Consider the following 17,093-nt stretch of genomic DNA (forward strand, 5'->3'; position numbering starts at 1 on the left):
CTCTCGCTGTAACGCGCGCGTGCGTGACGTCATTTAGCGTATTTGGTTGGTGACGTCACGGGGATGAGGCGGCTGCGCGGTCGCCATGGAGGGCGAGGAGGAGGCTCCGCCACCGCTGTGGCTTCCCGTGGGCGCCGCGCTGCTCGTGGTCGCCCTTGCGGCTCTGGCTGCCAGGGTGATGGCGCGGTGAGGGCAGCGACCGACCTCTGTGCGTGCTCAATGCGCGTGTGGATCGTGCCGGGCGCCGTGTGCGTTGCGTACGCTGTGTGGTGTGGTGCATCTTGCCAGTCATCTCGGGCAGTCAACCCATGGGACCTGAGTCTGACGTGTCGGCGACCCTCCCACGCTTCACCTGGCTTCAAAGTGCACCTAGCCAGGCACAGGCGCCGTGGTGACGTTACCGCCACTTCGTTCGGGAACGGCGTGTGTGTTTACGATTGATGGGGCAGTTGTGTAGGGAGTGGAGGAATTCCCAAAGCTTTGCAGTGTGCTTATGATTAATCTTGATTTGAAGCTTTCGTGACTGCAGGAATGCATACTCTTTGGTTCTTTCGGTAAAGTCGCGTAGGTATCAAATAAAATTGATTTATTTTATTTTATACCTACGTAACTTTATCGAAAGAACCAAAGAGTATGATTTTGATTAGTTCCGGGTTGGCAGCAGTGGCTTCCGAATCAGTTGAGCAGCGTTATATTTGCATCGGCTGCCTAACGCTACGTGGAAGCTACCTGGCCTGTCGCTCCAATCGATGCTCCGGGTCTTCTCGGCCACAGTTATGCCCTCTACGCTTGCGAAACGTGAACCCCTCTGAAGGAACATTGGCACCGGGTTGAAACATTCAGGCAGGCCTGCCTACGATTCTTCCTGGGTTTAACCAGACTTGATTGTGTGAGCTCACAGATCCTTAAAGGATCTGAACAGTCCCATCATTGAGCTCCTCCAGCAGGCGAGGCTTCGTTGGCTGGGTCACGTAGCCCGCATGCCCAGCTACCGCATGCCCAAGAAGCGGCTATTTAGCTGGATAGAGAGGACTAAATGGTGTGGCACGGGCAAGATAAAAGATGGACTGATCTGGTACAGAAGATGTGGAGCTGAGTGAACTTGCCGATTGTACCAGCGGTGTCGAGATCTGCATCTAAGGAGGAGGCTGGTGACGGACACTACTGGTCAGTTGGAGGCGGTCGCCCTCCAACAACGGAAGGCAGAGGAGCGACGCTCACAACAACGAGCGGAGTGCCGGGCGGCTAAAATTCAGAAAGTTGGCACAGTAAGGAGCACAGGTGGTGCATTATGCCAGGCACCTCAGTCAACCTATAACACCTAGGTCTGCCCCGTGACCTGTCAGCAAATCTTCGGCACTTCACGTGGCTCCAAAGTGCACCTAGCCTGACACAAGGACTTGTGTCAGTGGTGACGCTGCTTAGTGCCAAATGGCAGCTGTTGTTGGTGTGTGTAATTGTATTTGAATGCCATCGCATCCCAAAGTGCCTTGCAAGACAATATAAAACAATTATTTGGTGCTTTGTTCCTGTGTGCCTGTAGGAAGCTATATCTTGTAACATGATTGTGTGTGTGTATGCACGTGTGTTTGTAGGCTGTATGGGATAGAAACGCCATAGGCAGGATAGTCCTACCAGTGATGGCATCCTCTTAATGTGGGAGCCCATTTTAAGGGAGGGGGTGGCAGTGGACGCCGTTTTGTATCAATTCCCTTCACGTTGCGGTGGAATGGACACTGGAATGCCTCCAATAGCACCAAATGCGCCGCCAGACCCACTTCAGAGGAACCTGGAATATTATATTCGCTGTGACCTTGCCCCATCCACTTTGCACCAATTTGCAAAGTGAGATGCAGTAGAACGCAGTCCGCTAGTTGTGGACATTGCCCTGTATGATTCCAGGGCCAACCTGGTGCAAAGTTAGCCAGCATAAGCTGAAGTAGAGGCTAATGATGGCAGAAACCCTTTATTATTAAAAATATCCTAATTTATACGTAAACATTTAAAAGTTGACTTGGTGTGGCACGGGCTAGATAAAAGATGGACTGATCTGGTACAGAAGATGTGGAGCTGAGTGAACTTGCCGATTGTACCAGCGGTGTCGAGATCTGCATCTAAGGAGGAGGCTGGTGACGGACACTACTGGTCAGTTGGAGGCGGTCGCCCTCCAACAACGGAAGGCAGAGGAGCGACGCTCACAACAACGAGCGGAGTGCCGGGCGGCTAAAATTCAGAAAGTTGGCACAGTAAGGAGCACAGGTGGTGCATTATGCCAGGCACCTCAGTCAACCTATAACACCTAGGTTTGCCCCGTGACCTGTCAGCAAATCTTCGGCACTTCACGTGGCTCCAAAGTGCACCTAGCCTGACACAAGGACTTGACACAAGGACTTGTGTCAGTGGTGACGCTGCTTAGTGCCAAATGGCAGCTGTTGTTGGTGTGTGTAATTGTATTTGAATGCCATCGCATCCCAAAGTGCCTTGCAAGACAATATAAAACAATTATTTGGTGCTTTGTTCCTGTGTGCCTGTAGGAAGCTATATCTTGTATCATGATTGTGTGTGTGTATGCACGTGTGTTTGTAGGCTGCATGGGATAGAAACCCCATAGGCAGGATAGTCCTACCAGTGATGGCATCCTCTTAATGTGGGAGCCCATTTTAAGGGAGGGGGTGGCAGTGGACGCCGTTTTGTATCAATTCCCTTCACGTTGCGGTGGAATGGACACTGGAATGCCTCCAATAGCACCAAATGCGCCGCCAGACCCACTTCAGAGGAACCTGGAATCTCTAAGATACCCTGGGTTCTTCATATTTAGAGCTACAAGATATTGAAGGATGAGTGGAGCACTCTAACGTGTCGCATATGTACCCGTCAGGCTGGGGTGGCACTGGGGTCTCCCTGTCATTCTCGAGCATCATTCAGGAGATCTTGGCGCCTGGCCCGTTGTACCCGAGACGAGCATGCAGCGGGTCTCCAGCGTGTTTGCCCTGGACATAGCAGATTCAAATACGGCCTCCCTCGCAGGTGAGTTGCAACGTGTTTGCACCCTAGAGGACAACACATACATGTTTTGCTAAAGCATATATGCACAATATTTTACAATACATCTCAAATTTTAGGACTTTTTTTTGAACTTCTATCTACTCCAACATTGTGGCATGAATCGAGCGTCAGTCATGGGTCAACGAATAGTAACACGCCACTTCTGTCACACAATAGATATCCGTGCTGTGTTGCTGCTACTCTCGCGTCACACATCTACACTGCTGTCTCTACCTCTCCCGGCTCTGCACACATCTACAATCTGTATCCATCTTCTGCCTCCTTCCACGTAGTGTGATGGTTGCTAATGCTGCATCGTGGCTTCTCTGTGCTGTGCTTCTCTCAATCGGTGCATCTCCCACACTGTGCTGTCTCCGCCTCTCACCGCAGACTTATGTGGTCACTGTGACATGTCTAGTACCGTGCCACATAGAGAACCAGTGGAGACAAGTGCAGTTTGGGAATGTGTAAAGTGAGCAGTATAAAATGCATACATTGAGAAGCATGCAGATGATGCATAGAGAAAGGGAGGCAGAGATGGCCAGAGCGAGAGATGTGTGGATTGGACGAAGCAAAGACATGGCATAGAGAGAAGTGGAGATGGGTTCCGCATGGATATACGTGGAGCTGACATGGCACAAGGGATATTTGGAGTGAGAGAAGCAGATTGCATGGGAGGTGCATGAGTACAGCAAGCGGAGAGGCACGGCATGGAGTGACTTGTTGGGAGAGAACGCAGTTCCATTGTTTGGGCAGCCACTGGGCTGGCTACTATCAGTGGTCAAATGAGTCTGCGTGAAGGGCACAGCGTAGGTTGCGCTGTTATGCCCCACAACATCAATCATGTCCTATATCTTGTTGTTTATCTGATCTGTTGTGTTTCCCATGTCCTCGTAAGTCACGTGGATAGTCTGTGGCACGTAATTGATGAATGGACACAACCCCCATTGTGTTTGGCTTGGTGCAGGTGGCGTGACGCTGTCCGTGCACTGCCTGGTGCCGTGCGTCCTCACCTGCTACTGGGGCTGCGCGCTGGGCGCCGTGCACGCCGTGCTGCAGGGCCACGCGCGCCGCCTCCCAACGCTCCGCTCCCCGCAGCAGATGGAGATGGCGCTGGGAGGTGATTACCTCCACAGGGAGCAATTTGCGTATCCTTCAGCGAGATTCAATCTCACCTGGTCACGTTGCTCATTTCACAGCTCCTCCCGCTGTTATATAGAATGTTGTTTGTATATTTATTTTTTTATTTTTACAGCATGATCTTTCCTACACGTCACAAAATGTCTTGGGTTTTTACACAGAAAATACATTTATCCTGTGTTGATGGCCAATCTGATGCGTATTGCTACAAAATGCCATGAGTTGCTTGCTGATGACTCATGCCACATGATTTACATATGGTATAAAACACCTTTCCATTTCCAAATTAATTAATTTGCAGGTTATTTTTAATAATGGGAATCTTTGGCAAATACCAGTTGCAATACATGTTTTTTTTGTTTGTGACGGGAGGAACTCCTGGAGGATACCAATGCAGAATAGGGGTAGAACATACAAACTCCACAAAGGCACCCAAGTTGAGAATCGAACCTGGGCCCTTCTTGTTGTGACACACAAGTATTACCAGAGATTGAATTAATAGGCATGTTTTAACTGATAAAGACAAATAACAGTGTTTTGCAAGTCTCCTTAATGCCTTTTGTCAGAATATCAAAAGATGAGAAGGTGCTGCAGAGAGTGGAGCTGCCTGACGCTCTGCGGGGGGGAGACCTGGGCGGCGTGCCCAGACTCCGCTACCCGCTCGTCGTGCTGCTCACCCACGCCGAGCACCGGCCACAACCGCGGGCTCCGGACATGGTAATGGAGATGGCAAATTCCAGATACCTCGCACACAGCGTACTTGCAGTCATTTGCCTGGAGTCATTTAATTTGAATCTGTAAATAACGAGATCCATCACAATAGAAACAAATGCAGATGGTTGTGCTGGATTTTCTCATAATTTACAGATTTTAATTATCATTTCTGTAGCAAGTGCTAATAGGTGTTCCCATAATGTAAAAGTACAAGTCCTCTCTATATATGGGGCTCTAAGAGGCATTTTTCAGCAGTGAACAATGATGACTGTACTGTGCTGATCAGGACAAAACCGATCTACATTTGTCTTCACTACTCCTTGTTGGGATGACCATATTTTCTCAGCTCTTTGAGTTGGTAGTCAAAATGAGAACAAGGTCACACATTCAGTTGAGCTGGTGGTCTGGATAATTGTAGATGCAGTTCTGTACACCTCTGTGTTGTTGAATCTATTTGAGTAACTTGCAGGTGAAATGCGTTATTATGGAAAGGAGAATTCCAAACCACATAGGCAAGCATAGTTGCATATTTCTCTTATGGATGAATCAGAACCAGGGAGTATGGTATCCCACTGTCGCATGTATGAAAAAAGACTTAGAGAATGAAAGACAACACATTCATAGTACAAGTGTACCGCTAGATCGAGGCCGGAAACCTGAACCAGGTCTGAACACAGCACAGAGCCTCTTCGCAATACCGAGAGCGTAAGGCGGTGGTCCTCGGGCAGTCATGTAAGATACCGATGTGACGGGTGTGCACAGTGTGAGGAAGCTGTGCATAGACATTCTGTGCGGTGTCTTTTGTGTGGTTTTAACGGTGCCACTGCATTACAGGTGGCCTTGCTGACATGCGTGCACCTGCCAGACCCTGTACATAGCGTGTCCTGCCGGGTGCTGCACCAGCTGTTGCTCACACACTCTGGGCTCTCGTATGATCTGAAAGTAAGTAGTAAAATAGATGAGCAGCAGACCATGTATCCTGCATATATCCATCTTCACATAAAAATAAAAGTATTTCGTCCACGACCCATCAGCTTCATGGGCTTCGATTTAAAGCTTCCGTGACTGCAGGGATTCATTTTCTTGGTTCTTTCGGTAAAGTCACGTAGAATGGAAATACTATACAATACTAGTGTATAGTAGTCCAGTTTATAGCATAGTTATAACGCAACACAGGACAGAGCAGCGCACCGTGGCTGTTTCCTCCTCTTCCCCCCCCCGCCCCTGCTCCGTTCCGAACATAGATGGACTCGTCCGTCTGAACACAAGCTTGTCCCTCATACTAACATGCTAATTGATGTGTTAACTCCTTTGTCAAGGCGCTCTGTTCCTCCCTCACTGCTTAAAAAACGCTGTCCATGCTTGGCAGTGTTCACTCAAGCGCTGTCTTCTGGACAGTCCTGTTTCTTCACCTGAGGAAGGCTACTTGTGTTGTGGCCGAAACGTCGTGAGAATTTTATTTAATTTTGTTTTATTTTTATTGTTTTATTTCCATTCTACGTGACTTTACCGAAAGAACCAAGAAGACTTCACCGAAAGAACCAAGAAGGCTTCATGGGCTTCTTAATTAATTCAGCAAAAGCATACTCTGGACCAGTCAGGCTTGCAAGAATCAATGCTTTTAAACTATCAGATGTTACAGCAAGAACCCTCTTTAAGAAATGTTTACAAGTTCAATACAAAATCATATACATAATACAAAATAATGATGTGGAGACATATGAAGGATAAATTGTCTGGTTATCCATATTGCTACTCTTTGGTTCTTTCGGTAAAGTCACGTAGTTAGAAATATAATCAAATAAAACAAATCACGACGTTTCGTATTGTATTTGTTTTATTTGATTTCTAACTACAGTGACTTTACCGGACGAACCAAAAAGTATGGATTCCTGCAGTCACGAAAGCATCAAATCCATATTGCTATTTCCATGATTATTTTGAAAACATTCTATGCTGATTACACACAAAACACATAGAGAATATGCCATCATGAAACCATGTCTCTTCAATGTTGCCACCGTGTCGAATTTCCTCCAAGGTATTGCTGAGGTACAGTGGTACCTCGGTATACGTCGTTAATTCGTTCCAGAAGGTCGGACTTATACCGAAAATGACGAATACCAAACGAATTTTTCCATAATAAATAAAGGGAATGGAAATAATCCGTTCCAGAGTATAATAAATGATATTTTATATGGCATATTATACATTAATGGGGTTGTATAACATAATGGAGACACTACTTATTACTAAAATGCATACATACATTAAATAAATGCATAAATAAATTAATATAAATTGAAATAAAAATAAAATGTAACATCACTTTACCTTGCTGAGGAGTTAATAGCCTACGAGGATGGTGGTGAGGAATGGGATGAGGAGATGTTATTTTTCGGAAGGAGAGTCCCCTTCCATTAAAACTTCAGGAAGCTGACATTCTGGGTTTTTTTCTCTTTTCTGTCTTTTTTCTTGACTTGGACCTGGTTGAGGCTCACCAGGTTTGAGTTTTACGAAAAACTTGTCCATTGAAGTTTGTTTTTGCCTTCTTCTAAGAATGTTCCTGAAGTGTGACATTGTCTGGTCATTCCACACAATACTGTTACGGCTTGTTAGAACCGTAACAGTATTGTGTACGCGGGTACTGTACGCGGTGACTCATCCCGACCCATACAAGTTCTAGCAAGCGCGTCGTATCCCAAGCAAGACGTCGTATCCCAAGACATTTTTTTCCTCGTCAAAACACGACGTATACCAAATTCGACGTATTCCAAAGCGGCCGTATACCGAGGTATGATTATATTCATGTCTCTGCTGTAGAGTCTCTGTATACAATCTCTCTTCAAGTTTCTTTACAATTCTGTAGCAAACAGGCTTCATGGTTCTAACTTTCCTCTTCAAAAGCTATTATTTGTGATTTACTAAGAAGATAACCTAATGAACGTCTGCCATGCACCTATATTGTGACCTCTTAATCAATCTTTTGTGTATTCCCTGATGGGTGTTCTCATTGTTTCGTGATTTATTTTACAAAGGTCTGTTTTATTTTAACTTGTTTGCGATTTTCATCCCCTTTTAATTTTCCTCATTTTCCTAATTTTCATTATCGTGATTTTATATTCTAAAATATCAAGACGTAACCTTTTTGTTATTCCATTTACAGAGGCTGTTCATGTCAACAGATGCGCCCGAGGATTCGCAAAGCGATGAGGGCGTGACCTCACAGGTGTTGCCCGAGGTCAGGGCGGAGGGGCAAGTCGCTGCCCAGGACGAGGAGGACGGTGATGGACGGGGAGGCGCATGTCGAGACTGCGTGGTTTGCCAGAATGCCAAAGTGAACCGGGTGCTCCTGCCTTGTCGGCACACGTGCTTGTGCGATCACTGTGTGCAATATTTCAGGCAGTGCCCAATGTGTAGACAAATGATACAGTTTTCCTTCCCTTTAAACCCTGATTAATAACAAGAGATGTTCTGCTCAGTGGACCGGCATCGAAATCGTGAAAGAAAGAGGTGAATGAGAGCAGGTACTTTTGGAAAGATGAACGATTTTAATCAGTGCGTGATAACCGTGGTGACGTACGGATCAGAAACACATTAACGATAAAATTGAATAAAAATTGAAAAGTCCCCCAATAGGCCAGGAGAGATGTAAGGTTACAATTACATTGAGGAACGAAGGTGGAATGCGTGGATTAGAGAACAGAGGTTAATGACGTTGGTTAGCACGATTGGCTACTAACAGTGCAAAATAAGTTCAACATACATTGACACCGTGAAGAAAAGTGAGTGGAGGTGGGCTTGGCCAGAACACTCTGGGAGAACAGATGATGGCTCATGGTCAAGAATAATAATGGGGTTGCAACCAATGAAATGTGTCTAAGAGCATGTCCACAGAGGAGATGGGAGTAGTAAAAAGTATGTGCAGGTATTATCCTCATTCTTACATTGCAGGATCGTGAGAGGTGGTGGCGACTTGGAGAGTCCTTCATCCAGCAGCTAATTGGCCATGGCTGACGATCATATTAGATTTTACGACTAATGCACGCAAAGGTTTTGTTTCTCATTCAACCGACTTGCCCTAGATTATGTTATCCCCTCCTAGAAACTGGCATGCCTTCTGGTACGAGTATATTGTTTTAACCAGGTGAGAACTCAAGGGACAATGAAGGTATAATTTGCAAGAGTGAATTAGTCTTACGTGGATACACAGGGTCTTGAAATTGAACTTACAACCGAGTTGATGCCAAGTAAGATTTTTCTCAGGAACGTTGCTGTATTTCAAGGTGTTGTGTTTTTTGTGACATCTAAACGAGCAATTTTGCACAGAAGCATCAGCCACCGCTCCTTGCAGCTGAAGCACAAGCACGAAGCGACCCCGGTCGCCATTCACATCCTCCTCCCCCACTTGGCGTTGAAGGTTTGAGAGTCCTATTGGTTTGTTTACCTCTTTATGCCATCTATCTCGACTCATTTTCCCCTGGCACGTATCTACCATTTTAAAATAATGTATTCCATTAGGGGCCGTCCATAAATGACGTCACGTGATTTTGGACGATTTTTGACCCCCCCCCCTCGTCACACGGCGTCACAAAAAGTCAGACCCCCCCCTCAAATATGATGTCACAAAGCTCTGCCCCCCCCCCCCCAAAACCATATTTCCATTTTAAAAATAAAACATGCTTCAAATCGCTTTACACTATTGTGTATTTAATGTGGCGCTGTACTCTGTTGTATGAGAAAACATTTATTAAAAAGTCTATTTAATTAAGTAGAACGTGTTGTCTATATTTTTTTAAAGTTGCACATTTTGATGTGGCGTCACATTTCTCAAACCCCCCCCCTCTCGTCACACATCATCACAAATGTCTGACCCCCCCTCCTAGGTGCGTGACGTCATTTATGGACGGTCCCTTAAGAACATTGCATTGATGTTGTTTAGACATGTAAACCATCACCCAGTAACACGTGTTGCATGTGATGCTTTATTAAATCAAAGAAGATTAGCACATGCTTACCAATGTTTTAATTGAAAATCTAAGTTAAAATGTAAAGTACAGGTATTCCGAAGCAGATTTCCATGGAGTGGAGTTAAAAATTTAAAGGAATATGCGAAACCAAACTCTTATGCGCAGGGGCGGAGCCAGGATTTTGACTCTGGGGGGGCTGACTTCAATATTCTGAGATATCCAGTGTATGTTTTCCAATGGGCGCCACAAATGTATAAAACAAATTTTATTGGATGTGAACGTGGAGTTTATTAATAGGTCGGAGCCGCTGATGTGCCTAATAAGTTCGATAAGTTCGAAAGCTCAAGCAGCCTGCAGCATTTTGCAGCCCCCCCTGTGGCTCTGCCCCTGCTTCTGCGTGTCCCATCCTCTTAGAACGTAGGAGAGTTGGTCTGCTTTGAAAGGGGAAGAACTGTAATGATTGGCAGAATCATTGAGAGCTACGGGGAAGCAGTGAAACGGTAATTTGTACGAGGGAGAGAGACGTAATCCCAGCATGCACTTAGTGTGGCGCAGGACAGTTTACTGGTGATGCTCGTGGAGACTGCTTCACCCTGGCCAGGTTAGATTGTGAAAGAGCTGAGGGGACATGCTGGAGGAATCAAAAAACAATGAAGTTTCAGATAATAAGGAAGAGTTGCCACAGAGCTATTGAAGGATGTGTTGTGAATTGTACAAGTCATTTTGTAGAACATTACATTTGTCTTGCAATCATTTTATATTAAAACTGCATTTTAAAACAATTAGAAAAATGCATTCCAGTTTAAAACACCATGAGAAACAAATGTGAAGTCGTATGCAACACCTAAAATGCTAAAATTACATGCAACCTACAGCCCAAAAAAGACAGTATTTTATGTATTATTTTCTTCCTAGATTTGAACCTTTCGTGACTGCAAGGATTCACTGTTTTTTTTTTCGGTAAAGTCACGTAGGTAAAATAAAATAAAACAATTAAATCACGACGTTTCGGAGGCAACACAAGCTTCCGTCTTCAGGTGGAACAGTCACAGCAAGATCTTGATGCAGCGATCTTGCTGTGACTGTTCCACCTGCAGACGGAAGCTTGTGTTGCCTCCGAAACGTCGTGATTTAATTGTTTTCTTTTTTATTTTACCTACGTGACTTTACTGAAAAAAAAAACAAAGAGTATTTTCTTCCTGTTCAGTGATATTTTTTTTAAGATGAGAGAATTGTAGAATGTTTCAGGCCTGGACCACATGGTCACCTTGTTTTTTGTTATCAAAACGTTTTAGGTAGTGATACTTTATTACTGGTAAATACTTATCGTATTTCACTCGACGCAAGTTCTTACATACTGATGGATTTTGTCATGTGAATGTGTTGCACTTATTAAGTATTTCAGCAGACAAAATGTTATAAATAAACATTTACTAACAAGTAACAGTCTCATACCTTTGTAATTGTACATTTTTCTGGAATTCAGATTTTGGCAGGTAATTAAAATGGTTGTTGGCTAAAATGGTTGTTAGGAATGGTTTTTTACACTTTAAGAGTGATCACATCATTGAAACAATCCAATACTTGTCAACATTTCCAAACACGGCTATCAGACCAGCTGCATACATATCAATACATCGACAATGTCTGGAAGTCATCTTCTTGGTTCTTTCGGTAAAGTCACGTAGAATGGAAATAAATAATAAAAATAAAACATAAATAAAATTCTCACGACGTTGCGGTCACAACACAAGTAGCCTTCTTCAGGTAAAGGAACAGAACTGTCGAGACGACAGTGCTTCAATGAACACAGCTAAGCTTCGCAACATCTTTCAAGCTGGGTGGGAGGAGCAAAGCGCCTTGACAAAGCAGTTTACATGTCAACAGGAATTTAGCATTGAAATAGCTGTGTTAAAGTGTTGGATTAGCAATATGTTAAAGTCAGAAATTAGCATGTAACTGGGAGATTAGCATGATGTTAGTGTGAGGGATTATCATGTAATTGGTCACGGAAGTAGCTATGTTAAAGTCAGAGTTTACATATCAACAGAGGCATTTAACAGTGACGCTAAAGAACTGCAACTACCCAACTAGCATACAATAAGCCGATGTGAAACACTAAGTATAAACTACATCAATACAATAAATGTACTCAATATATTCAATAAGTTGAGCTATTAACATAAAGTAACTGGGTATACACTACACTATATAATGAATACCATATAGTAAACTGATAAAAAACTAAAATATAAACTACATTAATGTTATCAATAAACTCAATATACTCTCCAATCAGCTGAGCTACTAACAATAAGTCGTTATACATTACAATTCTATGTCGAAAAAAGTGGCGTTTTTTTTTTCTTTTCAACGTTAGCACCACGGAAAGCGACGAGCTTTGTTCAGACGGACGAGTCCATCTATGATCGGAACGGAGGAGGGGGGAGAAACAGCCACGATGTGCTGCCTGTCCTGTGTTCCGTTACAACTATGTTATAAACTAGACTACTATACATTACAATGTTATACCTTCCAATCTAAACTACATTGTATAATATCGTATACACAGCCCAATGTAAGCTCTAACATTATGCATTATATTGATATTTTAGTTTTTTTATCAGTTTACTATATGGTATTCATTATATAGTGTAGTGTATACCCAGTTACTTTATGTTAATAGCTCAACTTATTGAAGACGATATTGAGTACATTTATTATATTGATGTAGTTTATACTTAGTTTTTCACATCGGCTTATTGTATGATAGTTGGGTAGTTGCAGTTCTTTAGCGTCACTATGTTAAATGCCTCTGTTGATATGTAAACTCTGACTTTAACATAGCTACTTCCGTGACCAGTTACATGCTAATCCCTCACACTAACATCATGAGCTGCCGTTTTGTATTTACAAGAGGTGGTCCTTTTTTGAGCTGCCGTTTTGTATGTGTAAGATGTGCGTGTTTGAGCTGCCGCTCTCGCTCTGGCCCCTCCCCCCCTCCAACCGTATTTCCTATTTAAGCTTCTGTTCATCCCTCCGCCCCCCCCCCCCTCTCTCTGCCTCCCTGTTCGTCTTTCCTCCCTCCTTACCTCTTGGTGGACTTGTATATGTATTTCTACTGACCGTGTACCTCGTATTTTTCATTCTATCTATGCTGGTATGTGCAATCCAAAGGTTGAACACGAAAATTAACACTCCTGAAATTCGTGGTCCGCCAGGAAGTGTCTAACTGTGTTGTTGGCCTGACTGGATGTGCTTCACGTAATGTTTTTTCAGGTTTGTTGAATTCTCGTCTCTCATCTTTTTGTTGTATTTACCTCCGTGATTTGTTCTTGACACCTGATGAAGATCGCTTGCATTGTGATCGAAAGGTCGTGATTGATTTATTTTAATATAATTTTATTGTATTTCTACATACGTGACTTTACCGAAAAAACCAATGAGTAATCATGCTAATCTCCCAGTTACATGCTAATTTCTGACTTTAACACAGCTATTTCAATGGTAAATTCTTCTGTTGATATGTAAACTCCTTTGTCAAGGCGCTCTGCTCCTCCCACCCAGCTTAAAAGATGCTGCGAAGCTTAGCAGTGTTCATTGAAGCGCTGTCGTCCCGACAGTTCTGTTCCTTCACCTGAAGAAGGCTACTTGTGTTGTGGCCGAAACGTCGTGATAATTTTATTTTATTATGTTTTATTTTTATTATTTTATTTCCATTCTATGTGACTTTACCGAAACAGCCAAGAAGATGAATCCTTGCAGTCACGAAAGCTTTAAATCGAAATGTCTGGAAGATGTTGCCAAACAATGTTACTACTCTTCCACAATGAGGTAAAACAAAAATGACGGCATATCATTTTCAAAATTTTCCAAATATTTAAAAACCCACACTTGAGTTTTTGTCTATTACGAAAACACAAAAATCCATACACAGGGCACTTTGAAAAATTAAAACCCATGGCGGCAATTATTATGCGTATTTACCCAAAAAAGCCTCACTTAGTCTCAAGACTTTCAGGTTTTGTAGTAGGGGGTGATATTGCTCTGTGTAATCCCAATTGAATGTTTGGTCAACATTAAGCTATGGATTTTTCGCTATGGAAGGAAACCGGAAACCCATGCAGGACATGAAGAGAACATAGAAACTCCACACAGAAAGGTGCCTGAATAAGGAATTTAACCCAGGTTCTTCTTGCTGCGAATCATGAGCATTACCACTACATCACCCTGCCGTGAAAATGGCTTTTGATAGTGTTAAAGTTACGAAGTTATCCTGCACACCAAAGAACAGCTGCGGTTGCGGATTGAAAAGCGTGTTGGTATCGACGTCGCTGTTCTAAACACAAGCCAGCATTGCCGTCCGTGCTTCCCAAAGCAGGCGAGCAAGGGTGTCGCCGCTTGTCAGGCTCGCACGGCCCAGGGCACAGAGCCAGCTTCTTCCTCCTGGGGAACCTGCAAAATAAAGACGTTCAACAGAGGGCATTGAATACTAAATTACGGTGGCATCCCCATGGTGCTCGTGCCCAAATAGCTGCACTTTGAGGTCACGTGATAAGCCTCTCCCCTAAGTTATGACTGGCTGTCTGATTTGGTGCAGATGGCATCACACTCTACTTCGGGACAAAATCGATGATAAATTGCTAATGAATTGGGCGGAATAACTTTTATGGAAGATTTGCTGCTAGCAGATTTTATGGAAAGGTCATACAAAAGTTAATACATTTGGCTTTTGAGTATGAAAATCTAAGTAGTTTTCGCATTTGAAGTTAAATATGGCAGTGAACAGGATAACAATTTACTCAAAAAAGCCACACCGAGTTCAAACCCTAATTTTCAGCAGAGTTCTATGTGGAGATGTTTGGTTAACACAAACTGCATTGCTTCATAACGGCTCTTTTTGGTTCGACCAAGAAGTAATCTGGCCAGATTTTCATCATGAAACTCTACCACCTGAAACAGGCAAACAAATTAAATTGTCACGTGCTATGTTTAATACGTTATTCATTGCTTCAAATATGCTTGACGTAGTTTGAAGTGTTGACACACTGCACACAGCTGTGAGAATTGTTCTCCAAATTACCAGTGAGTGAGCTGACAACAGCAATTGGAGCATTAAATTATCGTACGCATGTCAATTTATCTACGTGGGGCGGAGGGTCTCGAGACCGCTACATGGCATGACCCAAAATCCATAGTGAACTGATGTGTGTGTGTGATGGCACCATTTTGGTGAAGCGGTCGGGGCAGGCCATCCGAACACGCTCGGGGCTGGCCGGACTGTCCAGGCAGAAGGGCCCCGCCAGGCCTGCATCAGCTCGGGCGGCGCGGACTGCGTCCTTGATGGCGTAGAACACGGAGGCGGCGAGGAACAGGGGTGGCTCGCCCACGGCCTGCGTGCCGCACATGGGACACGGCACGCCCGGCAATGCGCTCGCGAAACAGGCACGGAATGAGCTTTCTTGCTATGCGCTCGCGAAACAGGCACGGAATGAGCTTTCTTGCTATGAAAATGCATCAATGCCCAGACAGGGCAACTACTCGTGGATTTGCCAGATTGGCATTTGCTGCGTAATGTATGTATGTAAGGTTGCATGCACGGTGTAAGAGATCTCTATGTTTTGTGTGTGCTCTACGTATGACGTATCGTATGGGAATATCACGCATCTCTCGGGAAGTGTTTCATGGAACGTCTGTCGTGCTGAAGAGACAGGGTTCCGTCAGAGTACAATGTACTCTTAGAATTCTGGACCCTATCTTGTTTATCTCGCCCACGTGAAATCGCTCTTAATGTGCTGACACACTGCACACAGCTCCTCTCGTGTTTAGTGCAGGCGTCGCGTGCGGGCCGTGCATCTTCGCTGTACCTTGGACGAGTACACGGCGCGTTTGTTGGGCGCGCTTCGCAGGAGCGACACGTAAAGGCGCTCGGGGGCGTCCCCGAAGGCAGGTATCTTGTAGGAGCCGGGCCCCCGTGTGAGCAGCGCCCCCTCGGGAGAGTAGCGCAGCTCCTCCAGCACAAAGAGGCCCAGACCCTGCATGAAGCCGCCCTCGATCTGCATACACGCCCATGAATAGGGGAATGGCTCTCACGCGGTAGGGAATGTCCAAGAAGCGTTTCATCAAAACTACTCCATACTATGTTGCCCTTTGCTACCCCCACAAGCAACTTCTGAGCAATTCAGGAGGTGCTCCAGTAATGAAGAAGTTCTGCATGAGATTTCGGCACCATGCGTGCAGTGTCGGTGCAGAATGCTGATTCATGTCCTGCGAGCGAGTAGATCAGACTGCGTGTAGTGCTCTGAGGAAATATAAAATAAGAACTGATGCAGGATGGACGCAAACCTGGCCGATATCAATGGCTGGATTCAAGCTGTTGCCAACATCCATGACGATGTCGGTGCGGAGAGTCTGCAGAGAGAGACGAGCTTGAGTGTGACTGCAGCACACAGAGTACAATGCTAAACAGAGACCTCACACATCAAAGCAGCCACGGGGCAACACTGTTGTGTCCTTGTGATAGCAGGCTGTACTTTGCTACTTTCCCACGGAGAAGGCAAGGTGCCCATGGACATTGAACTATATTGCCGTGTGTCTGGTCCCATGGTGAGTCCACAAAACCTTAAAGTGCTCACACCCTGGACTCGGCTTGTTTGGGTCTTGTTACACGATAACTAGTAAACCTCAGAACTGATAACCAGAAGTTGTTCTGTGATAAAATCTTTACTTAAAGCTTTCGTGACTGCAGGAATTCATACTCTTTTGGTCTTTCGGTAAAGTCATGTAGATAGAAAAATAATGAAGAAAATAAAAAAAATCACGACGTTTCGATCGCAACACAAGCAATCGTCTGCACGTGAAAAAAGATAGCAGTTCGAACTGCTGAGGCAGGAGAAATTTTTCTCCTGCGTCAGCAGTTCGCCTGTGATATCTGCTTCCGTGGGCTGTTCTCTAACAGGAAGGGTTGCGGGTGCTTTGGGAGATTCTTACAAATTATTTGCCTAATGATCCCAATAGCATGATCGGGGCACAGTTGGAGAAAGAGATAGAACTGTTTTAAACTGAGTTCTCGAACCTCACCTGGGAGGCTCCGGTGAGGCAGTCCACTTCCACCTCCGAGCAGGCCACGCCGATTGTGAAGTAGTTGAATGGCTTGCCTTCGTTCTTCTCCCAGTCATAATAAATGTCTGGAGTCCTGTGAATGCAGCGCACGCAGTGTGCATT

General features: G+C 44.6%; 2 protein-coding genes across 4 annotated transcripts in view; one reads left to right on the plus strand and one right to left on the minus strand.

The window, feature by feature from the left end:
• The first annotated feature begins 30 nt into the window (after positions 1-30).
• On the plus strand, positions 31-9,670 carry CGRRF1 (cell growth regulator with ring finger domain 1). Of its 2 annotated transcripts, none has more exons than XM_032964259.2 (6): positions 31-186; positions 2,879-3,027; positions 4,013-4,193; positions 4,752-4,902; positions 5,734-5,841; positions 8,066-9,670. In XM_032964259.2, the coding sequence occupies exons 1-6, from the start codon at positions 86-88 to the stop codon at positions 8,357-8,359; spliced, it is 984 nt and encodes a 327-aa protein (XP_032820150.1). In that variant the 5' UTR covers positions 31-85; the 3' UTR covers positions 8,360-9,670. The 2 variants fall into 2 exon arrangements, with proteins under 2 accessions (XP_032820150.1, XP_032820151.1); XM_032964260.2 differs by having other exon boundaries at positions 79-208.
• Positions 9,671-13,244: 3,574 nt separating this feature from the next.
• The window catches only part of XDH (xanthine dehydrogenase), a 56,569-nt gene continuing 52,720 nt past the window's right edge, over positions 13,245-17,093 (minus strand). For both annotated transcript variants that reach the window (XM_032964261.2, XM_076071168.1), the window contains 5 exons: positions 16,950-17,064; positions 16,215-16,280; positions 15,737-15,925; positions 15,095-15,262; positions 13,245-14,324 (listed from right to left, as the gene is read on the minus strand). In XM_032964261.2, coding sequence (XP_032820152.1) covers positions 14,274-14,324; positions 15,095-15,262; positions 15,737-15,925; positions 16,215-16,280; positions 16,950-17,064 — 589 coding nt within the window. In that variant the 3' untranslated portion in view covers positions 13,245-14,273. The remainder of the gene's footprint in view (positions 14,325-15,094; positions 15,263-15,736; positions 15,926-16,214; positions 16,281-16,949; positions 17,065-17,093) is intronic.

This window comes from Petromyzon marinus, chromosome 31 (genome assembly GCF_048934315.1).
Source record: "Petromyzon marinus isolate PM22_M1 ecotype Great Lakes invasive population chromosome 31, UKy_Petmar_22M1.pri1.0, whole genome shotgun sequence".
Lineage (NCBI taxonomy): Eukaryota > Metazoa > Chordata > Hyperoartia > Petromyzontiformes > Petromyzontidae > Petromyzon > Petromyzon marinus.

What these genes read in the sequence shown, in the direction of transcription:
- CGRRF1 (XM_032964259.2), top strand. Translation starts at nt 86, where the DNA reads ATGGAGGGCGAGGAGGAGGCTCCGCCACCGCTGTGGCTTCCCGTGGGC. An exon ending in GCTGCCAGGGTGATGGCGCG is followed by an intron (nt 187 to 2,878) that starts GTGAGGGCAGCG and finishes TGTACCCGTCAG; the next exon opens with GCTGGGGTGGCACTGGGGTC. An exon ending in CTCCACAGGGAGCAATTTGC is followed by an intron (nt 4,194 to 4,751) that starts GTATCCTTCAGC and finishes GCCTTTTGTCAG; the next exon opens with AATATCAAAAGATGAGAAGG.